This window comes from Aquarana catesbeiana, linkage group LG08 (genome assembly GCF_042186555.1).
Source record: "Aquarana catesbeiana isolate 2022-GZ linkage group LG08, ASM4218655v1, whole genome shotgun sequence".
Classification (NCBI taxonomy): domain Eukaryota; kingdom Metazoa; phylum Chordata; class Amphibia; order Anura; family Ranidae; genus Aquarana; species Aquarana catesbeiana.
In genome coordinates this window covers 276448399-276472540 of record NC_133331.1, presented here as the reverse complement: position 1 = coordinate 276472540, position 24142 = coordinate 276448399, and the positions used below count along the sequence as shown (strand labels likewise).

General features: G+C 42.9%; 1 protein-coding gene across 4 annotated transcripts; it reads left to right on the top strand.

Moving 5' to 3' along the window:
* Positions 1 to 1799: 1799 nt before the first annotated feature.
* LOC141106514 (uncharacterized) lies at positions 1800 to 22451 on the top strand. 4 transcript variants are annotated; one of them, XM_073597335.1, is made up of 13 exons: positions 1837 to 1925; positions 3428 to 3508; positions 8682 to 8875; positions 8972 to 9095; positions 9205 to 9302; positions 10541 to 10646; positions 10987 to 11081; positions 11949 to 12060; positions 13784 to 14360; positions 14591 to 14757; positions 16987 to 17100; positions 19655 to 19720; positions 21267 to 22451. In XM_073597335.1, the coding sequence occupies exons 4-13, from the start codon at positions 9065 to 9067 to the stop codon at positions 21848 to 21850; spliced, it is 1950 nt and encodes a 649-aa protein (XP_073453436.1). In that variant the 5' UTR covers positions 1837 to 1925; positions 3428 to 3508; positions 8682 to 8875; positions 8972 to 9064; the 3' UTR covers positions 21851 to 22451. The 4 variants fall into 4 exon arrangements, with proteins under 4 accessions (XP_073453435.1, XP_073453439.1, XP_073453436.1 ...); XM_073597336.1 differs by lacking the exon at positions 1837 to 1925 and adding an exon at positions 2986 to 3030; XM_073597334.1 differs by lacking the exon at positions 3428 to 3508 and having other exon boundaries at positions 1800 to 1925.
* Positions 22452 to 24142: the final 1691 nt, after the last annotated feature.

Below are 24142 nucleotides of genomic sequence, written 5' to 3'. Positions count from 1 at the left end.
TATTCTGTGGTATCTGAGACCAAGCCATCAGTAGCAGATCCTTGAAGTCCTGTAAGTTGTGAGATGTGGCCTGCATGGGTCAGACTTATTTTTCCAGCACATCCCACAGATACTCAATTGGACTGAGATCTGGAGAATTTGAAGGTCAAGTCACCACCTCAAACTCATTGTTGTGTTCCTAAAACCATGAATGAATTTATCAGACCAGGCCATCTTCTTCCATTGCTCCGTGGTCCAGTTCTAATGCTCAGGTGTCCATTGTAGGTGCTTTGAGCTGTGGACATCGGTCAGCATAGGCACCTGACCGGTCTGCAGCTACACAGCCTTACGCAATGAACTACGATACATACTGAGAGTTGCCACCTTTCAATCAGGACTAAGATGAATGTTTTGAACATGGTACAGGAGCTCTTCTATTGGATCGGACTACACAGGCCAGCCTTCACTCCCCACTCCCACGTGCATAATTGAGCCTTGGTTACCTATGACCCTGTCACTGAGTTACCGGTTTTTCTTCCTTGGACCACTTTTTGTTGGTCCTGACCCCTGCAGATTAGGAACATCCCACAGAAGCTGCAGTTTTGGAGTTGCTCTGACCCAGTCGTCTATCCATTACAACTCGGCCCTTGTCAAAGTCACCGGAATCCGCACACTTGCCCATTTTTCTACTTTGGCCACATGAACTTCAGGGACAATATGTTCACCTGTTGCTTAAAATATCCCACCAACTTTCAGATGCCATTGTAATGAGATAATCAATGTTATTCACTTTACCCATCAGGGGTAACACTGTTATGGCTGATCGGTGTATAAGGGTAGGGTGACCACATTTCCAAACTGCCATTCAGGGACACACCCCCCCCTCCTTCCCAAAAATCAGCTTGTGCTGTAATGTATCACAACACAGCCGGGGCGGCGGGTGCACGCTCTACACAGAAGCACTGATCATGCCCCCCAAAAAGGCAGAGGAATCGGGGATTGTGCCTCTGCAGACATTTCCAGGACAGGTACTGTCAGTGAGTAAAGCGGTGATGTGGTGGCCTTTCATTCCAGGACACCGCATTGTCCTGGAATGAAGGTGCCCGGGACCCGGGACAGACCTGCAAAATGCGGGACTGTCCCGGGCAATCCGGGACACGTGGTCACCTTAATAAGGGGCACTGATTGTGTCAAGGGCTGCACAGTGCACTTCAGGCCCTCTATATCTATGAGACTTTCTGACAATAATGGCCCCAGCAGAGCCTCCCATTTCATGTTCTACACATCAGAGGACTTGCAGGAAGATGATGATGTGTGGAGGTGACATGATCTCCCCATCCAGTCCACACAAAGTGCTGGGACCCCCTTCTCTCATAATAAGAAGACATTATTACCTCCTCCTCACTGGACACACATACCCTTCCACACTCACATCCCCCACCAGGAGGATTCTCACTAGGCTCTGGTCATGAGCTACAACAAAATGGCCACCATCTGCACTAATGACAGTACTACATATTTTGTAATGACAAGGATTAACTTCTTTAATTGCACATCCTAATATTGAAGAATATTTAAAAATGTTTTGCTGCTGCCAGTATTAACGTAAATTTAGATAATAATAGCGTTTTGAATTACAAAAAAAATGTCCACCACCATTTGAAGGGAGATAGTGTTTGGTAGACGTTTGCCCTCTAGCGGTTGCTCTGAGCACAGCGGCCTGGGCGGGGCGGGATTAAGGCAATTGCAGATCTCTCTGCGCTCTACGTGTCCCGAGTGCGTTCCACGGCCGCTCAAGCGTATTTGGTTGCTATGGCGCCGCGCACGCGCAGAGTAACTGGAAACGGCGGCCATTTTATTGTAGCCCAGAGGAGAAGGGCAGAGTAGTGACAGAATCCTCCTGGTGGGGGTGTTATCATGGAGAGTGTGTACCCAGTGAGGAGGAGGTAATAATGTCTTCTTATTATGAGAGAAGGGGGTCCCAGCACTGTGTGTGGACTGGATGGGGGGATCATGTTACCCCAGCAAATTATAATTTTCCTGCAAGTCCTCTGATGTGTACAGCTGATCCTAGATATGGGTGATATAGCTCTGACTGCATACATATAAGCAGTAATGGTTAGGGAGTGTCTTGACATGCAACATGACTGCAGTGGCTGGCTGACATTGGCATCCCAGCTCTGATTTTGAATGTGTAGGAGTTCAAAGAGACTGTTTGTAGAGTGTAGCAAGTCCATCTGCACATCTGAAACTTTCAGGTGACTTGTCCAGAATATTTACCTCTTTTATGTCAGATACAATTCGAACAGCGAGTTGGTTGACCTGCCATTGGCTTTCATCGCTTACATAAACCATAATGAAGGTGTCATGGCTCTATGGGGATTGTTCATAGAAATGGGTGGAGAATACACTTTGGAGGTGGGGGCTACACTGGGTTGAGCTTGCAGAAATACCCTGGGTATCTCCGGGACAGAACACGATGGAAATTCTCTCTAATGAGGACGAGCCAGCAGTAAAATCTAACGCAGGTTCTAATCCTATCCCCTTTATACCAGAAAGGGGCGTTTGATTTTTGTTTGGGACACTATTGGTTCTAACCATACCTCGCTTCATAAGTCTTGGTCTTTAGTCATCAGACCAGAGTCTTGGAGTTCTTGTAGAGCCATAATCATAACTTTGTTTATGTTGTAACTTCATGTTTTCAATCTTTTCTTTGGTCTTCTATCTCTTCTATTGTCATCAATCTCCAAGTCCTGAGTCCTACCTTTATCAATATCTTCTTTGATCTTCCATCTCTTCCGTTGTCATTACATGACTTACACTTATCAAACTTTCTTCTTTGGTTTCCAATCTCTTCATCTCATTTATTTCACATTTCTGAGTCCTACGTTTATCAATCTCTTCTTTGATCTACCATTGTCATTAATCTTCAGGTACTGAGACCTACGTTTATCAATCTCTTCTTTGGTCTTCCATCGTTATCAATCTTCAGGTACTGGGACCTACGTTTATCAATCTCTTCTTTGGTCTTCCATCGTTATCAATCTTCAGGTACTGGGACCTACGTTTATCAATCTCTTCTTTGGTCTTCCATCACTTCCAGTGTCCTTAATCTCCCAGTCCTGAGTTCTACGTGTACAGTTTTAAACTCTTCTTTGGTCTTCCATAACTTCAATTGTCCTTAATCTCCAGGTCCTGAGACCTACACTTATCAAACATTCTTCTTTGGTCCCAAATCTCTTCTATTGCCATTAATCTCCAATGATCCTATCTCCTACGTATGTATTTTTGAAGCTTTCACCTCACTACTGGCCCTACTGATGAACAATCTTCTTTATTTAAATGGATATTTTACAACTTCTTTGAGCTCTATGAAAATTTTTAGTGGTTTTCTATTGATGTTGATAGTCTCTGATTGCTGTTGTTCATGCGTATTTTATCTTTACAGGTAGTCAAGTTACCCTAATTTTAATACCTCAATGATATGTTGGGTGTCAATTGGAGCTACATGACTGGCACAATTTCTAAGGTGAAGGTGTTCGTTTGTTACTGCTAGATGTTCTTTAACCATTTGAGCACTGGAAGAGATTTACCCCCTTAATGACCAGGCCATTTTTTGCGATACGGCACTGCATCGCTTTAACTGTACCCAAAATAAAATGCATGTCCTCTTTTTCCCCACAAATAGAGATTTCTTTTGGTGGTATTTGATCACCTCTGCGTTTTTTATTTTTTGCGCTATAAACAAAAAAAGAGCGACAATAAAAAAAAAAAAAAATATATATATATATATATATATATATATATATATATATATGCGTGATTGGTTTGCGCAAAAGTTATTGTGCCTACAAACTACGGGACCGAGTTATGGACTTTTATTTGTTTATTTATTTTTACTATTTTTTACTAGTAATGGCAGCGATCTGTGATTTTTAGCGGGACTGCAACATTGCGGAGGACAAATCTGACCCTAAGTGATACTTTTTGGTGACCAGTGACACCAATACAGTGATCAGTGCTATAAAAATGCATTGATTACTGCAGGGAAGGGGTTAACACTAGGGGGCAATCAAGGGGTTAAATGTGCTCCCTGGGAGGGGTTTCTAACTGTGGGGGGGGGGGATGTTACACTGGAGGAAAAGAGAAGTTATTCAGCTTAGCTGAAACACGATCTCTTACTTTTCCTCCCTGACAGATCAGCGGTGTGCTTTGTTTACATCGGCACACCGCTGATCCGTCTCTGCTGTGAATGATCGACGGGTCGCGGTGGCCAACGCTGTGTCCAATAACAGTGTGAGTGCTGCGCCCCCTAAAACGAATGTACAAAATCACGTACAGGTACATGATTTTGCTCACCAGGGTCGCCCTGCCGCAGTAAATGTATGTGGGGCGGTCCGGAAGTGGTTAAAGGGACCATTCTTTATACGGAAGGTTGTTTGTTCTAACTGGTGTTAGATAACATATTCCACTTTGCTTTTAAGCCATCTGTTTTTACTGTCAACAATCCTTGAATTATCCCTGACAAGTTGGGTCATATACAGTCGGGTCCATAAATATTGGGACATCAACACAATTCTAATCTTTTTGGCTCTATACACCACCACAATGGATTTGAAATGAAACCAACAAGATGTACTTTAACTGCAGACTTTCAGCTTTAATTTGAGGGTATTTACATCCAAATCAGGTGAATGGTGTAGGAATTACAACAGTTTGTATATGTGCCTCCCACTTTTTAAGGGACCAAAAGTAATGGGACAGATTAACAATCATCCATCAAATTTTCACTTTTTAATACTTGGTTGCAAATCCTTTGCAGTCAATTACAGCCTGAAGTCTGGAACACATAGACATCACCAGACGCTGGGTTTCATCCCTGGTGATGCTTTGCCAGGCCTCTACTGCACCTGTCTTCAGTTCCTGCTTGTTCTTGGGGCATTTTCCCTTCAGTTTTGTCTTCAGCAAGTGAAATACATGCTCAATCGTATTCAGGTCAGGTGATTGACTTGGCCATTGCATAACATTCCACTTCTTTCCCTTAAAAACTCTTTGGTTGCTTTCGCAGTATGCTTCGGGTCATTGTCCATCTGCACTGTGAAGCCCCGTCCAATGAGTTCTGAAGCATTTTGCTGAATATGAGCAGATAATATTGTCCGAAACACTTCAGAATTCATCCTGCTGCTTTTGTCAGCAGTCACATCATCAATAAATACAAGAGAACCAGTTCCATTGGCAGCCATACATGCCCACGCCATGACACTACCACCACCATGCTTCACTGATGAGGTGGTATGCTTTGGATCATGAGCAGTTCCTTTCCTTCTCCATACTCTTCTCTTCCCATCACTCTGGTACAAGTTGATCTTGGTCTCATCTGTCCATAGGATGTTGTTCCAGAACTGTGAAGGCTTTTTTAGATGTTGTTTGGCAAACTCTAATCTGGCCTTTCTGTTTTTGAGGCTCACCAATGGTTTACATCTTGTGTTGAACCCTCTGTATTCACTCTGGTGAAGTCTTCTCTTGATTGTTGACTTTGACACACATACACCTACCTCCTGGAGAGTGTTCTTAATCTGGCCAACTGTTGTGAAGGGTGTTTTCTTCACCAGGGAAAGAATTCTTCGGTCATCCACCACAGTTGTTTTCCGTGGTCTTCTGGGTCTTTTGGTGTTGCTGAGCTCACCGGTGCGTTCTTTCTTTTTAAGGATGTTCCAAACAGTTGATTTGGCCACACCTAATGTTTTGCTATCTCTCTGATGGGTTTGTTTTGTTTTTTCAGCCTAATGATGGCTTGCTTCACTGATAGTGACAGCTCTTTGGATCTCATATTGAGAGTTGACAGCAACAGATTCCAAATGCAAATAGCACACTTGAAATGAACTCTGGACCTTTTATCTGCTCTTTGTAAATGGGATAATGAGGGAATAACACACACCTGGCCATGGAACAGCTGAGCAGCCAATTGTCCCATTACTTTTGGTCCCTTAAAAAGTGGGAGGCACATATACAAACTGTTGTAATTCCTACACCGTTCACCTGATTTGGATGTAAATACCCTCAAATTAAAGCTGAAAATCTGCAGGTAAAGAACATCTTGTTTGTTTCATTTCAAATCCATTGTGGTGGTGTATAGAGACAAAAAGATTAGAATTGTGTCGATGTCCCAATATTTATGGACCTGACTGTATTTCTTGATAGACTTAAAGTGTAACTAGACCCAAAAACAAAAATGTATTATACTGTAGCTTACCAGTCATTGGATGCGGTGGCTACATTTTGTTTTTTTTTGTTTTTTTTTATTCCTTTATTTTCACCTGGTGATCAGCCAGTAACACACTTCTTGTCTAATGCCGCGTACACACGGTCGGACTTTTCGGCTACAAAAGTCCAACAGCCTGTCCGACGGACTTTCGACGGACTTTTGGCGGACTTGCGGCAGACTTTCTTACGAACGGACTTGCCTACATACGATCACACAAAAGTCCGACGGATTCGCACGTGATGACGTACACCGGACTAAAATAAGGAAGTTGATAGCCAGGAGCCAATAGCTGCCCTAGCGTGGGTTTTTGCCCGTCGGACTAGCACACAGACGAGCGGATTTCTGGGTCCGGCGTAGTTACGACGTAAAGATTTGAAGCATGTTTCAAATCTAAAGTCCGTCAGATTTGCGGCTGGAAAAGTCCGCTGAAAGTCCGGGGAAGCCCACACACGATCGGATTACCAGCCAGCTTTAGTCCGTCGGCGTCCGTCGGACTTTTGTAGACGAAAAGTCCGACCGTGTATCTGTGGCATTAGGGTAGCTACATTCACTCCTTCACTGTATCTGTGGAGGAGCAACGTGGCTACCCTTGCAGCAGCATTGTCAGTGGAGAGGGTAGTGTTAAATGAACTAATAGAATTAGATGGAATTTGCATATGTGACTAACAATTTAAAGGTCTACTTCAGATAACACTTTTAAGCAATTACAGTAATAGTTTTTCTTTTTCCTTTTGAGGTAAAGCTTTTACATAAACAAATGAAAGCTTATCATTGTAAGCATCCCTTTCAGTGTTAAATAGTTTTATCTCAGTCCTCTAACTGTCACTTTTGCTGGACAGCTTGCGCTCTTAAAGGAAGTTGAAAAACAACAGTCCTACTGGCCAGATCACCAGGTAACAAAACTAAGTTACAGAGGGGACTCTGTAAAAAAAAAAAAAAAAAAAAAAGACTGTGATAATGCTCCTGACAGACTGTGTCATATATGTCTTTTCTGATTTTGGCCATAGTTACACTTTAAAAGCCTGGGATCTTCCTCCATTAAATAGGAATGATGAACACGCTTTGTTAGTTCCAGCAAAACGATTCAGTTTTAGGGTGGACGGTTCTCCCCCCCCCCGAATCTTCCCAAAAGGTCCAAATTATCCAGCAAGTAATCCCAGTCGTCAATGTCAGCCTAAAACCAAATTCCCAAGCTTCCATAGAAGATAAGCAGATCTTTTGTGCTATTTTTGCTTAGATCACAGTGTAAGGAGACCCTGTCAGTTTGACAGTTCAGGGCCAAGTTACAGAGTCACTTACTAGCCCACCACCAAATACTTATTCTAACCTTTGTTGCATTCCCCTACTGCTTGGTCGCTCTGTCAGAGCTATTGCAATAACTAGTGTTTTGGGGTATGGGGGAACACTTGACCTTCTCCCAGCATGCAGTGCTTGGCTCAGAGAGGTAAGTTGCCCCAAATGCTAGGGAAGAAGACGGGAATGTACAAGGGCTACTCTAAGAATGCCCTAGTTCACCAAAATATTTGGTCTATTGCGGTACCCAAGTATAGAGTAAGACAAGGATAAAAATTACAATTTATTTTAATTACATAAGAATCATACAAAAAATAACAAGAACAACTTGAAAGTTGTTACATAGTAAACAATTAAGCAGAAGCATTTAAAAATGTCCATAAATGAAACCCCCATGGATAGGTGGAGGCACAGTGATGTAGAAAAGGACATTGGCCTCAACAGTTTTGCGGCCAATGCCACTTCCTCAGGAGGCGTCCAATCATTACACCAATAATTACCCAGGTGGGCAAAAAAACTGCAATTATGAGACACCCAATTAGGGTGCTCCCCCTGGGGGTGGGCACGGAGGGGTGTTGGGACGGACCAATAAAAGAACAGAGGATAGTCTGTCACCCAGGATAAGGCCAAACAAAGCTCTGCTCTTATTGAGGTAGTATGGAGAATTCGTGCAGAGTTGAGGCTGGAAGGTCCCGGGTGTAAGCCGTCTGGGATATGCTGTCATATGAGGGAGAGGACAATATTTCTATCTTTTTGTAAGCTCCCACACCATCCGACATGGTGCTTACACAGGGTTTGGGTCTCAGAGGAATAATGTGGTGGGGGAACTTAGAGAAGGATGGTATGGATGGATAGTAGTCTTGTTAGATCTTCTATCACTTTGCCCATTCACAACAGTCTCTTTAGAACCCTGGTGGCCAATCTGGGACCCGAGGCCAACATGCGATGGCCTTTGGTATATGATGGGCGGCCCTCAGACCCCAGTAGTCTGTAGTGGGGACATTGGTTAGGGTAATTACTTTGATCTCTACTAGTCTCATCATGTAACATGTTCCCAGTTTGACATTGTCTTCTCTTCTGTAGCATCTCCCCAGACAAAAATGTATCCTGTCCACATTCTCTGACCCTCCATTTCCTCTATTAGATCTGCAGTCTCTGCCAGTCCTCTCAAGCAATACATATTTTGAACATTATGTGCGGCCCTTTGGTGATGTCATGGACCACTTTCGAGGCCCCCTTTAGCTGATGAGTGGACAACCACTGCTGTAGAACAATCAGTCGGCAAGCTGGGTTGGCCCTTAAGTCACAATTGGAGCTGTTTCCTGACTATAGAAAGTTGTGAGTTGAGTCTTGTCTGTAATCTGCATGGATCTAATATTAATTCATTTAATGGTTGGTTCATTTGTTTTGTTTTTAACCTTTTTTTTATTGCAGCCTGATCTTTATACAACAGAGCATTTTCCACTAGCTGGCCCAGAAATAAAGTGGAGTGGTTGTATTTAAAAGGATCTGAGCAAAGACATCATAATGGATGATCAACCACCCTTCACATCACCGGGTAAGAGGAGATTTTCATTCCTTAGATTGAGGTACCACCTAGATATACACAGGTTCTGATATAAAGATATAGAAACAATGTATTCAGTCAGTGTGTTTGTTTCCTACAGATGGATCCAGTAACAGAAATTCCCCAGAGAGATGTCCCCGTCCTTTGTATTCCAAGAACTATAGGAGACACGATGACAAGATCTCTCACTGCTATAAGGTAGATAAAAGAAACTAAGGATCTTATTAACCACTTCAATACCGGGCACTTAGACACCTTCCCGCCCAGGCCAATTTTCAGCTTTCAGTGCTGTCGCAATTTGAATGACAATGACGGTCATACAACACTGTACCGAAACTATTTTTTTATCATTTTGTTCCCACAAATAGAACTTTCTTTTGGTGGTATTTGATCACCTCTGCGATTTTTATTTTTTGCGCAACAAATAAAAAAAGACCGAAAATTTTGAAAAAAAAAACCAAGTCAAGACAAGTTTTTCTTTGTTTCTGTTAAATTTTTTTGTAAATATGTATGTTTTCTTCTTCAATGACAGGCACTGATAGGTGGCACCGATGGGCACTGATAGGTGGCACTGGTATGCAGCGCTGATGGGCCCTCATAGGTGGCACAGATGGGCACTCATGGGCAGTCATAGGCGGCACTGATGGGTACTTATGGGTGGCACTGGTGGGTACTTATGGGTGGCACTGATAGGTGGCATGGATGTGCACTGATAGGTGGGCACTGATAGGTGGCACTGATGGACACTGATGACACTGATGGGTGGCATTGATTGGCCTTACTCAAATCATGTGTTACTTAGAGGTGCCAGTCAGTGCCCATTTGTGGGCACTGATTGGCACAGATTGGGCACAGACTGGGCACATTGGGCACATGTGGATGGCCATGGGGGATGTACCTGGCCATCCACATGTTGGGGGCTTCCCTGGTGGTCCTGGCGGTTTTCCTGGTGGTCTAGTTTGGGCATCTGAGGGGAGGCTGCGCTGATAAACAATCAGCACAGACCCCCTGTCAGTTGAGCCGCCGATCGGCTCTCTTCTACTCGCGTCTGTCAGACGCGAGTGAGGAAAAGCCGATTAACGGCTTTTCCTGTTGACATCGTGATCAGCCATGATTGGACACAGGTGATCACGTGGTAAAGAGCTTCCGTCGGAGGCTCTTTACCGAGAACGGTGTAGCGGTGTGTCAGACCAACACAACGCACCACCGATCGCCGTGACGTGCGCCCCCCACGGGCACGTGGCGGCTGTTATCCTGAAGGACGTCATATGACGCCTAGTCAGGATAATGGAACCACCGCCCGGCCCTCATTCTGCTATAGGCCAGGCGGGAAGTGGTTAAACAGTGGATTTACACTATACAAACACCAGGGGAGGTTGTTGGATTTAATAAAGTGATACAATAAAACATATAATGGTATGTTTTTTGTTATTCAGGGCACAAATCAGGATCAAGTTGAAGTGAAAGAAGAAAAAGGAGAGTCGTACATGAAAAGTGATCAACGATGTAAGGAGGAGGAATTTTCTCCGGAGATCATCACAGGTGAGTAATAAACACTAAATCCAGAGAAGAGTCCCAGATTCTCATTGTTCAGTCACTACAACTAGTACAGTTTATATCAGCGATTGCTGTGATTGGTGATCACAAGGCACAGAGCTGGTCAGTTCGGCTCTTTGCCTTTAGTCTAAGATCTGAGTTGACCAATGACAGCTTGATTTCAGAAGTTTAACGGCACATATGACACCTGTACCTTATTTCTGGAGTGCTGCTTGTAAACCTCCTCCCCGCTGTTTTTTTTTTTACAATATAGTAGTAAGGAGGTATGCATCTATACAGTATGAACGAGCCCTTAATTACATAAGACTGTTTATTTGTGTTACAGCTGGTCCCAGTAACAGAAATACACCAGGATATTCCAGTCATCCTTATTCCAGGGATTCTTCACCGGAAGATCATAAAAACACACAGGACTATCACGTACGTTTTTTTTCCTTATACAGTGCCTTGAAAAAGTATTCCTACCCCTTGGAATTTTCCACATTTTGTCATGTCCAATCTGGCAGAGATTCAGCTATTTTGCAAAGAAGAATGGGCAAAAAAAGAAATTCTCTAGATGTGCAAAGCTGGTAGAGACAGCCCCAAAAAGACTTGCAGCTGTAATTGCAGTGAAAGGTGGTTCTACAAAGTGTTGACTAAGGGGGGCTGAATACAAATGTACCCCACACTTTTCAGTGTGACTGAAGATTTTTTTTTTTCTTTTGGGATAAATAAAAAGCACCACTTACAGTAGTAAGTAGTTTGTTTCAACCTGCTAACTGCCACTTTTCTGGTCAGCTTGGTCTGTTAAAAAATAACAGACTTACTGGCCAGGTCAACAGGGGGACATAAAGAAATGTATTGCTGGGCTCTAGCCGTACAGGACACAGGCTTTTCCACTGTCACAGGAGCTGATTTAGAAAGTGAAATAGTAGTAAGAAACTAAGGGCCTTTTCACACTGATGCGCTTTTTATGTGTTCCTATTAACTTACAATGGAAATTGCCTTTTTGGTGCGATTTTGAAAAGCCACACCAAAAAAGGCACATTCCATTGTAAGTCAATGAGGCATGCAGGACTTTTCAAAGCACAGCACACTCGCAGTGTGAACAGTTACATAGGATTTGATGGGGAATAGTTTTCATGCGCCTTTGTCGCCCTGGAAAAACGCGACAAAAGTGCACCAGTGTGAAATGGGCCTCACTGTTTCCCTGCACACTGAAATTATATAAAGCATTTCCCCGGAGACTTCAATTGGGTTTTAATCAGTAATAAAATGTATATGTTTTTATTGTTCTCTGTTATTCAGGGTGAAGACCTTTTTAATATTAAAGTTGAAGTGAAAGAGGAAGCAGAAGAGATCTACGAGAAGGGTGATAAGTCATGTAAGGAGGAGGAAATCCCTCCAGAGATCAGCACAGGTGAGTAATAAACACTAAATCCAGAAAAGCTTACTTTTTTACCAAACGCGTTGCGTCCCTCGGGTGTGACTACACTCTCAATGTAGAGAAAAGTCCCATGTTCTCCTTGTTCAGTCACTACAACAATCTCTTCTTCTCCCCCCTCCTCTCTCAGTAGACAGTAATAGGGAGACAGTATGTGCCCAGTGGGGGAGTCAGGAGCCATTAGCCTCTTTCAGATTCTAGCTGTTGATGAAATATGCCGAGCACTAAAATCTTTTTATCCTAGGCTACAAATGAATTCAAACCTGTATTTGAGGTTCAAATGTGATAAGTGACACAGGAAGCAAAGGGAGAGGATGTTTTACAGCACAGGCCACCAGAAGTGCATACCAAGGTAAATTAGGTGAGTTTAGCACAGTTTCAGGGGTTGCTGAATAGCATATGCTGCTTACTTTGTTTTCTTAGATACACTTAATGAAGACGTCTTAGAATTTAGGTGACACATTTTATCGGCTGACTTAAGTTAAAAAAGGGACAAGCTTTTAGGGCTCATTGGGTTCCTTCCTCAGGCACTTTAATGTTGTCACATTTTACAACTGATTTATTACTGTCACGAGTGGACAAACCCTCCTCCTGTGTTAGCATGGGCTCATTTTAAAGGGTCCTTTAGTCCTCTGAAAAGTCCAGAGCAGCTTATCAGGTCATATATCAATCCTAAGGGGCGAACGCCACCCCTCTGTTGCTGCCACTGATTTAGAGAACCTTTTAATCCTCTGAAGGGTTCAGAACCCAGTCAGCTAACCAGCTCATCTGGTCATTCCTAAGGGGTGAACATCACTCTCACTGCTGCCACAGATTTAGAAAGCCTTAAAGTTCTCTCAAGGTTCCAGGAATAAGTAAGTAGACCAGGTCATCTGATAATTCATAAGGGGCAAACATGACTCCTATTGCTGCCACAGATTTAGAGATCCTTAGAGAAGGTTCCAGGAACAGGTAAGTGGATCAGGTCATCTGATCATTCGTAAGGGGTGAACATCACTCCCATTGCTGCCACAGATTTAGAGATCCTTAAAGAGGGTTCTGGAAACAGATAAGTGGATCAGGTCATCTGAACATTCATAAGGGATGAACATCACTCCCATTGCTGCCACAGATTTAGAGAGATTTAGAAGAGGTTCCGGGAACAGCTAAGTTGACAAGGTCACCCGATCAATGTTAAGGGCTTAGCGTCACCCCCATTGCTGCCACCAGATGTCTGGTATACAATTTCCTACAGCTGTACACAGAGCTCTATGACAATGTGTGACCAATACCATCAGGACCAGGGAATAATAGACTGGATTTCATTGGAAGGGACCAGTGGCCTTTCAGACACCAGATCATATCCTAACAAAAAATAATCAAAAGCATCGCCACCAATTCATGGGTGCAAAATGTTAGAAGAAGTTGGTTTCCATTGTTACCAGCGGTGGGGGTTAAGGGGGATTGGCAAACCAAAAAGCTAACCTGGGAACTTTAAAAAAGTCATACAATGAAGGGAAAAAAATGATCTGTTTTTGGAGCAGCATAATAATTCTTACAGAATGTTGTGTATGCTCCAAATTCCAAAATTGGATCCCATAGAATGGGATGCAATTGTGTATTGCGCATATATTTAATACAAATTTGTTTCAGTGACTTGTATTGGCATGATCCAAATTTACTAAAGGCTGTAGCAAAATGCAATACTTATTTCCTTCAGATGTACATTACATGAGGAATAACTGGGAGAAACGACCCATTATCTCTCCAGAGGGTGAATTGGAAGATGACGGCGCGTATGATTCTTCAGAAGAGAACCCCACCACCCCGAATGTCCATCCAGTTTTCCAGAATGCTGAACTGTCTTCTGATCCCTCCACATCTGGGAGAAGTTTTCCAGATCACTCCCCTCCTGCTACCCACCATACCCCTCACAGCGGCCTGTTTAAAAGGAGAGCAGCACTAACGGGGAAAAGCAGCACTCGTGCAGGAACAGGCGGCCGAAAGCGAGCTCTAGCTTCTGCCACTCTTAGCAGCGAGGATGATGAAGATGAGGCTGGCCCACCTAAAAAGTTAGGTGGTGGCTTGAGGAACATCAGATTCTCCCATGAGGAGAATTGTGTCCTTGTCCACACAGTGATGGATAACTGGACAAGTCTGTACGGGGCTCAGTCTCAGAAAATATCATTTGCGCAAAAAAAGTACCTGTGGCAGACCGTGGTTTCGGCAGTTAATGCAGTCAGCCATTACGGCAGGACGGTGCACCACTGCAAGAAACGCCTGTCAGATATCAAGAGGTAGGTTCTAATTTCAACCAACTTGTTCTTCTTTTTATAGCTGACTGTGTCCCCATTGGTTTACTGGGATTTACATTGGTTTGTTGGTTCCCATTGGTTTACAAGGTTTACCTTCCCTTCCTGTCTTGTTACCAGGGTAGGAATTGTGGAAAAATCTCCCCAATGGGCATATCGCTTTTGCGTTTGTGTGCCCACCAGGGAGACTTTAATATAGTGTTTTGTAATTCCAGGTACCTCAGGACTAAGCTAGCCACCCATAAAAAATACCCCCGTGGCACCGGGGGCAGTACCCCCATGGATCTTAAACTAACAGAATATGAGGAAGAATTGCTTTTGGTCGTTGGCGAGGAGGTCATGACGGGGCTGGAGGGCGCCCACTTGAGCACTGACAGAGTCGGTAAGCTCCAAAAGGAGCGTCACAGTCTTTTCTACACCAGGACTGGTATATGGAGGACCTGCACTGCCTCCAGCTGAGGACTACAAGCTAATGTTTGCCAGTATGGTGTTTACCATTGACAGCATTTTGTTATACATGTTCGTTAAGTGCAGATAAATACCTGTTGATCTTGCTAGAAATCTTTTAACTTCCTGTGCTCTTTGCCTGGGTTGCTCTCTTATCATTTAGCAGCATTCCCAGTTCTCTCTGTGGACTACAGAACCCCAACCCCCTAATGGAAAGGAAGAGCAGAGGTGGTGTACTGTAGTCGTAACACACTTCCTGTCCTAGAGTAACAATGGTTCCCTTCCATACATACAGTACTGACAATGTTGTCATCCTAGGACAGGAAGTGTGTTACTGGCAGGATCACCGAGTGAATATAAAAGGTAAAAAAAAGACTAAAATAAAACCAGTGCAGCCACCACATTCAAGGTTTGGTAAGCTGCAATATATTACATTTTTGTTCTTGGGTTTAGATACACTTTAATAGATATACATCATTTTGTAGCTGATATCTGATGTATTGTTAGTTGTAGACATGTGCAATTTGTTTCAAAATTTGGGCGAAATTTGTGTTATTTGGAGATTTAGAGGTATCCGAATCTCCGAATCACAATAGTAACGAATTTCAACTATTCAAAAATAAATTAGACATGATGCGATAGTTTGGGCCTTTTGAAAATGTTTGAAGCATCCAAAATATCGTAACCACATAACGAATGATCCCATTTGATTCAGATCCCTCCGTTTTTATTCCAGTGGGCGTAGCGTGAATATTCTAATAAGATTATTTTTGTTTTGGGGTTGAACTTGAGAGACCATTCGTTTAATCTGTATGTGCCCGTCCTAACCAACAAAATCAGTTGGGAATAAGGAAATTAATTCAATTTAGGCCCAATTCATACTGGTCCAACATGTGCTCCGACTGTGAGAGTCGCATGACATCCCAAAACCAATGATTCCCTATAAGAACCGTCCTAACTGGTCCGACTTGTGTCAGTCCGACTTTGAAAAAGGTTCATTCACTACAGGCGGTCCCCGGGTTAAGAAAAAGTTAGGGACTGTAGGTTTGTTCTTACGTCAAATTTGTTTGTAAGTCGGAACAGTACATTTCTAATGCCGCGTACACACGAGCAGACTTTTCGACTGGACTGGTCCGACGGACCGAGTCCGGCGGACAATCAACCGTGTGTGGGCTTCATCGGACCCTTCAGCGGACTTTTTCGGTTGAAAATCTGACAGGCCTTAGATTTGGAACATGCGTCAAATCTTTCCGACGGACTCGAGTACGGTCAAAAAATCTGCTCGTCTGTATGCTAGTCCGACGGACAAAAACTGACGCTAGGGCAGCTATTGGCTACGGGCTATCAACTTCCTTATTTTAGTCCGGTCGTACATCATCACGTACAAATCCGTCGGACTTTGGTGTGATCCTGTGTAGGCAAGTCCGGTCGTTGGAAAGTCCGTCGTAAATCCGTCAAAAGTCCATCGGAAAGACCGTCGGACCTTTATTGTCGAAAAGTCTGACCGTGTGTACGCGGCATAAGTGTAACTCCTTATCGGAATCTGGATGCCCCCTTCAAGAAAGGGGGCCCCCTGGATCCTGCACCCCCCCCCCATGTGAATGAGTAGGGGTTACATTATACCCCTACTCATTCACCCCCAAAAAAGCAGTGTAGTGTAAATGAAAACATAACACGCTTTTTGACAAGTCTTTTATTCAAAAAGAATAATGTCCCGCATTGTAGCTACAACATCAATCACAATGTCTTCCTCCGCCACGGCCGCCGGCTCGAAGGAAAACAAAAAACGCTCCTCCTCTGACTCTGGCTGCTGTCATTCTGTCAGCTCTGGTGTCTTATATAGGTATAGGGCGTGGCCATGAGGTGACGTCACATGGAGACCCAGCCCCCTTGTAATGTCACAGACCTGGTCTCAGCAAGTGAGTGAAGATTTTCAACAGGTACACACAGAATTAAAAATGAGGGGTTCTAGCCATCCTTTACTCTATGGAAAAACATTTTTATTTCTGTACATAAAATGCTTTCAGCAGGACGGGAAGTGAGAGAAATCTCTTTAACTGTCCCAGATAGCAGTGAAAAGGGTACTACTTCCCACCACACTCTATCCAAAACTAAGTAAAAATATTTTAACTGGACATTTTCATTTTCCCATTCTTTTCTGCAGAAGAGTCAGAATACATTGGGTCACCTGAACAGCTATCTCCAGCCCCCAGCCTCCCAGAGGAAGAGGAATCCAGAAAGGATGACCTGTCTGAGACTCCAGCTGTGTATCCAGATGGTATATATTGGTCTATATTTTTAAACTTTGGTCTTTTTTTACCGTTTTCCTACCGGACCAATTCTGACACTTCTCTCATGTATGTAAAAATCTGTATTTTTTGCTAGAAAATTGCTATGAACCCCCAAACATTATATAATATATTTTTAGCAGAGACCCTAGAGAATAAAATGGTAATTGTCCAATCTTCGTATGTCACACGGTATATGTGCAGTCGATTTTCTGGAAAATATACACAAATTTTTTTTAAATCTAAAGGTTACCAGCTTAGTATTACAGAGGAGATCTAGTGCTAGAATGATTGCTCCTGCTATGATGTGCGTGGCGATACCTCGCATGTTTGGTTTGAACATTGTTTACATATGTGGGCGTCAGGGGCGGGTGTTTACTGCTCCCCCAAAATAAAAAAACACCAGCCGCCACTGGTGGTCGTGATACGTATGTGTTCACCACTGTGCGCAAGCATGGGGTGACGGGAGCGCTTTAATTTTTTTTTCCTTTTTACTATTTCCTCCATTACATTTTTTTTTATTTTAGCACTATTCCTTTAAATTTTAGCTATGACCACTTTTATTCCTATCACAGGAAATGTAAACATCCCTTTTGATAGAAATAAGCAGTCTTCTTTATGGAGAGATGTGATGTCAATAAGACCCCAAATCTCTCCTGTATAATCTAAAGCATTCGATTAAAAAAAAAAAACATTGATCTAACGCTTTCAAAAAAATGGCCTTGTTTATATTGGACTGGAAACTGGAAGTGACGTCATGACGTTGCACCGAACCTCCTAGGCCATCCTCCGATCGTCTCTATTACCAGTCGCCGCAACCGCTTGATCAATTCTTGGGGTTACTAATCTGTAGAAAAAAAAGTGCACAATGAGCAACCACGTCCGTAAATATTAGAGAAAGAAAAAGGGGTAGTACAAAGTATTATTAAAAGGGCGGACTTTTTAGGCTAAGAAACAATGGAAGAGAGACATACTATAAACAATCAAATTTATTAAAGTTAACAATTACATAGAATAAACAAAATTGAATAAAAATAAGTTGAGGGGTATATTTAGAAGCTACGAATTAATCCAATACCGCTGAATACAAAAGCAGGGGCAGATGGAAAATTAATATTCCTGGTATACCAGAGGCAGAAAAGAGCCAGAAGGCGTCCAATCATATAGGTCCTTAGTTAGATTTCAGCAGTGCTGATGGCTATATAAAGCCCAAAAGCATATCGCTGTATAGCCAGGATTTCATCAAAAAGATATGCCCCAGGGAGACAGCAAACCACTGCACACAAAAGGTGCTTTTGTATTCAGCGGTAATGGATTAATTCGTAGCTTCTAAATATACCCCTCATCTTATCGTGGCTATATACGGCTATATATGACTTTATATCCTAAACCAAAATAGAGAAACATATTCTCTTATCTGCTTCGTCTTTGAACCTTGGCTGTGTCCTGAAGAAGCCTAGCGGCGAAACGCGTAGACATACAAGGGCTCACTGCACTTAAGCATAGATGCATATTTTTTATATTTTTATTACATTTTGTTTATTCTATGATAATAATAAATTTGATTGTTTATAGTATGTCTCTCTTCCATTGTTTCTTAGCCTAAAAAGTTTGCCCTTTTGGTAATACTTTGTACTTTGTACCCCTTTTTCTGAGGCTACTAATCATCCAGGTAAGCCCGAGAACCACCAGGAAGGGGGGGCAGGGGGCCGACCCTGCCGCTTCTAAAAGTGATCCAGGGGCAAATACACCCCTCAAACCACTTTTATCAGTTAGAGAATTGCCGGCTGAAACAAACAATACCAGGGTTATGACATATTGCTGCAGCCATAACCCCGGTATTCCACTTCCTCCCGAGAATGTCATTTATCTATGGTCTGGTTGGCAGGAGAAGAATTCCGGACAATTTTTTTTTTACCATGCAGTGGGCTGTGCCTGCACTGTATGGGTTAACGACTCATTTTTGTCTAGGGATTCAGAGAGCCAAGATATTCTCACCTAATCCTCCCAGCAAGACCAGTCTCTCCCCCCCCCCCCCCCACCGCGGTCAATCTTGTGCAGTGGACTGTTCCTGACGTCATTACGCCAATAGACCTGCTCTGGACGTGAAGACGTCAGGAACAGCCCACCGCTGGACATGGCATGGGAGAGTGGCATTTTATGGTGGATTGGGCGAGTATAGGTGCTGTGTTCACCACTAGAGAAAATGAACAGTTAGCCCATAAAGGGCTTTAAACTCCAGTTTTGCTAATTGAAGACTACCCTCCCCCCAAACACTACTCTATATACAACACACAGTTATTACTATTATCTTTAACATGATCAGTCTTATTGCTACATTGGTAAGATGATGTGAATTACATCATAGCTTATAAAATTAGCTATACACTTTTATTTGTATTTCTGGGCTATTGGGAACTTTAAATCCCTTTGTCTAAACTCCACCCAGGCTATATACACAATTAGTAAAAATTTTAATTAAAATCGTTTTTGAATAAGGAACCAAGTTATTAACACATGAATATTGTTTCATTTTAATTACAGAGGAAAATACAAGGGAGAGTCACCAGGTGAAAGGAGGTCAGATGCCACCGGCGCAGAGACAAAACGGTAGGCTCCTGTCCATGGGAAAAAATATATATTTATAGGCTCAGTTTGTCATTATTTACTATATTAAAAAAAAGAAATGAGAAATAGGAACATTATATTTCCAAAAGTATTGGGACGCCTACCTTTAGAGCCAGTCCCTTGGTAATTGCCTTTCCCCTCATGGAGAAGCACCCACCAACAGCCTGACCTCAGTTTCAGAAGGTGACCTGTTTTCCTCATGTTAGGGATACTTAACACATCATTGTAGCTCCCATTTGAACAGTGGTGCTTTGTGATATGTGATACACGCTATATGATATATGCTGTGATTCACGTGTGTTGTGGCCTCTGTGACTTATATTGTCTCTGTTATTTATTTTTGTTGTTGTATGGAAATGTATGCTTTTAGCATAATAAAATAAAGATTAAAAAAAAAAAAAAACAGTGTCCCTCCAGTGCGATAATGAAGGAGGGGGGGGGGGGGGGGGGGGTTGTGAGTATATCACCTACTTTTTTTAACAATAAAAGATATGTATTAAGGATAATACAGTAGGCTGGTGCGCCCTCGCTTTATTCTATGGTGGCAGTGTGTTCAGATGTCCCCAGTCTTGAGAGGACAGCAAGGCATGGCATAGCCATAAAAGCCAGGCTCAGAATACAGGAATAAGAACCCCTGGGAACCACTTTCAGGAAAGGGAGGTTGTGCACTTGTCTGTTAGTTTAGATGCATTTTAAAAGCCTTCATGTCAGGGGACTCAGTGGTACACTAGGTAAAATGTGGGTCTTCACCCTGGCATAGAACGGGGACTCAGCAGGTGTATTCCTGTATATTATGGGGGATAATAACAAAGAGATGCTGCTTTGATTAATAAGAACAATCAGAGGGAAGAATGAGCTAATGCAGTGGTCTCCAAACTGCAGCCCTGGGGCCAGATGTGGCTCTTTGCTTGTCTCTATCCAGGGGCACTATTCAATCCACAATTGGCACTAATGATGAAGCACCATTGCCTCCCATTGACACCAGTGGTGGGGCACTATTTCTCCCAAAGATACCAATGATGGGGTGCTATTTCTCCCACTGATATCAACAATGGAATTCTATTATTGCCACTGATACCAGCAATGGGGCACTATTCCTTCCACTGATACCAACAATGGGGCACTATTCCTTCCACTGATACCAACAATGGGGCACTATTACTCCCACTATTACTTCCCCTGAAGCTGGGGCATTTTCTACTTCCACTGGCCCCTCTAATCTCTGAAGGACAGTAAACTGGCCCTTTGTTAATAAAGTTAGGAGACCCCCTGAACTAAAGATCTCCTCATCGTACAGTATAATGCTTTTTCAAAAAGCTTCTTTTAGACCGAGTCATTTTCTTCAAAGGAAATAGCTAATTGTTCCGCAAAGATATACAGAAGGGAAAAAAGGGGACTTATTGAGTCAGCTTTCCATTTATTTCTCATTGCTTTACCAACACTTTAATTATCTGAAAAATATAACACTGAATAGCGGTAGTTATTAAAAAAAAAGATATATATTCGTATTTGTATTTCCTCAATACAGATGGGTCTAGAGAAGATACGATGACAATCAGTTTGCTTCCTGTGGACAGCACACCGAGCACTGCTACCCAGCTAACATCCACTAACCACAGAGAAACTCAGAACACAGCTCCTTCTCCACAGCTTCCATCTACCAATCAGATGACAACTCCTGGTACTTATGAGGACAGCATCATTTCTACTTTATCTAATGTGGTCTCCAAAGTTGAACGCCTGAATGCGCAGAGCAGAAAAGAAATAAACAGGAGCCACAGACTTTTAAATAACATCCATACAGATCTTTTGCTCTTGAAAGAAGAACTTAAAGTGCACAGAGAGCAACAGACAGCGCAGTCAGAAAAGATGGTAAAACTGCTCGAGGAAAGCAACGCTCTGAAAAAGATAAAACTGCAACTTATGCGGGAAAAAATTGATCTCATGCGAGGACAGGTTCCTTCTACTTCCAGCTCGACATTGGAAACTCCTGCTCCTTCCCCTGTCAAGGAGTCCACATCACCATCGCTGCCAACACAAATGTCCAGGAACTTACCTGAGTCCAATCCTTCTCCTGTAGGATCTCTGTCTGCTAGAGAGATGCAGTTCTGACTTACCAAAGACAACCCATCTCTTTAAAGAGAACTTTCTACCAGAGGGATATAGCACTGACCAGAGCCCAACCCATCTTTTGAAGGAGCACTTTCTACCAGAGAGATGTAACATTGCCCATAGCCTAACCCATCTCTTGAAGGAGCACTTTCTACCGGAGGGATGTAGCACTGACCAGAGTCCAACCCATCTCTTGAAAGAGTATTTTCTACCAGAGGGATGTAGCACTGACCAGAGTCCAACCCATCTCTTGAAAGAGTATTTTCTACCAGAGGGATGTAGCACTGACCAGAGTCCAACCCATCTCTTGAAGGAGCACTTTCTACCAGAGGGATGTAGCACTGACCAGAGCCCAAGCCATCTCTTGAAGGAGTACTTTCTTCCACAGGGATGAAGCACTGACCAGAGCCCAACCCATCTCTTGAAGGAATGCTGTCTATTAGAGAGATACAGCACTGAGTTGCAGGAGCCCTATCCATTTTAAGACGCAATGCTCTTTACCAGAGGGATGGAGCACTGACTTAAAGCGTTTCACCCAGAATTTTTTATTTTTTTTTTAAAAAGGTAATCTGTTCTATTAAACAATTTAAAGCACTATTAATCCATGTTATTAATGAAATTGGTGCTCAATTCCGTTTTTTTCTATAGTACTTTTTATTTCTTCTCTGCAGAGTTCTTCCATCTCTAGTGTGGGCATGTGAAGCCCACTAGCATTCTCTTCCTGGATATGGTTATGCTGGATACCCAGCATGCACCTCCTGTTCTCGCGCGTGTGCCGTTTACACAGGGCGCAGGGAAAGGATTATGTTGTTGCCATAACAATGGCCAGTGAAGGAGGAAGTGCCTGCCCGTTGTTGCCTTTGCTTGTGCCATTTCCAAAAATGGAGATAGACTTACTGGTAACTCTTTTTCCAGAAATCTTCCAGAACAGCACATGAGAGATATAGGTTCCTCCTAACAGTAACAGGAAACACATCGCCAAAAATATTTTAAAAGGAAGTCCTTCTGCAGAACTGGTCAGCAGTAAACAGATTTAAGCTGGCCATAGACGTTGCGATTCCCCCATCAACACAGTGTTGATGGAGGAATCCCGCCTATTGTGTTTGCCTGGCGGCGGGGGGACCATCCCGGCCGGGAGAATACACAGTGATTATTGCTATAGCCGCTTGCAATAATCACATGTAAAATCTGACAGGCCGGTTGTACCGAAGTTGATCCCATACTGCTTAACCAGCTGAGATTCGAACTGTCTGTGGCTGGCTTTAGCCACTTCAGTTCCGGAAGGTCTCCCCCCCTTCATGACCAGGCCATTTTTTGCAATACGGCACTGAGTTATTTTAACTGACAATTGCGCGGTCGTGCGATGTTGTACACAAATAAAATTGATGTCCTTTTTTTCCCCACAAATAGAGCTTTCTTTTGGTGGTATTTGATCACCTCTGTGGTTTTTATTTTTTGCGCTATAAGCAAAAAACCGACCAACAATTTTGAAAAAAATATATATTTTTTACTTTCTGCTATATAACATCCAATAAAAAAAATGTAAAAAATCAAATTTCCTCATCAATTGAGGCCAATATGTATTCTGCTACACATATTTTCCCATATAAATCCCAATAAGCATATATTGATTGGTTTGCGCAAAAGTTATAGCGTCTACAAACTGTGGGATATTTTTATGGAATTTTTATGTATTTTTTATTTATTTTTTGCTAGTAATGGTGGCAATCAGCGACTTATATTGGGACTGCGACATTGCGGTGGGCAAATCGGACACTAAATGACACTTTTTTGAGGACCAGTGACACTAATACAGTGCTTAGTGCTAAAAATATGCACTCTCACTATACTAATGACACTGCCAGGGAAGGGGTTAACATCGGGGCGATCAAAGAGTTAAATGTGTTCCTAGGGAGTGCTTGCTAACTGTGTGGGGGATGCTTTAACTGTGGGAAGACAGAGATCCATGTACCTGCTTAGCAGAAACACAGGATCTCTGTGTTCCCTTGTCACAGAACGGCATTCTGCCTTGTTTACATAGGCAAACTGCCATTCTGCCTCTCTCGGGAAGGATGGGGGGGTCCGCAGAACCCGCTGGTCGACTCCCGCCGGTTGCTGGTGGTGCACGTGCATACCGCAGACCCGGAAGAGCAAAATCACATACCTGTACGTGATTTCGCACAGAAGAGCCACTGCCCCGCAGTATATGTACGTGGGGTGGTCAGCAAGAGGTTAAAAATTATGTTTTTAATTTTAAAAAAAGCAAGCAGTCATACTCACCTAGGTGGATGC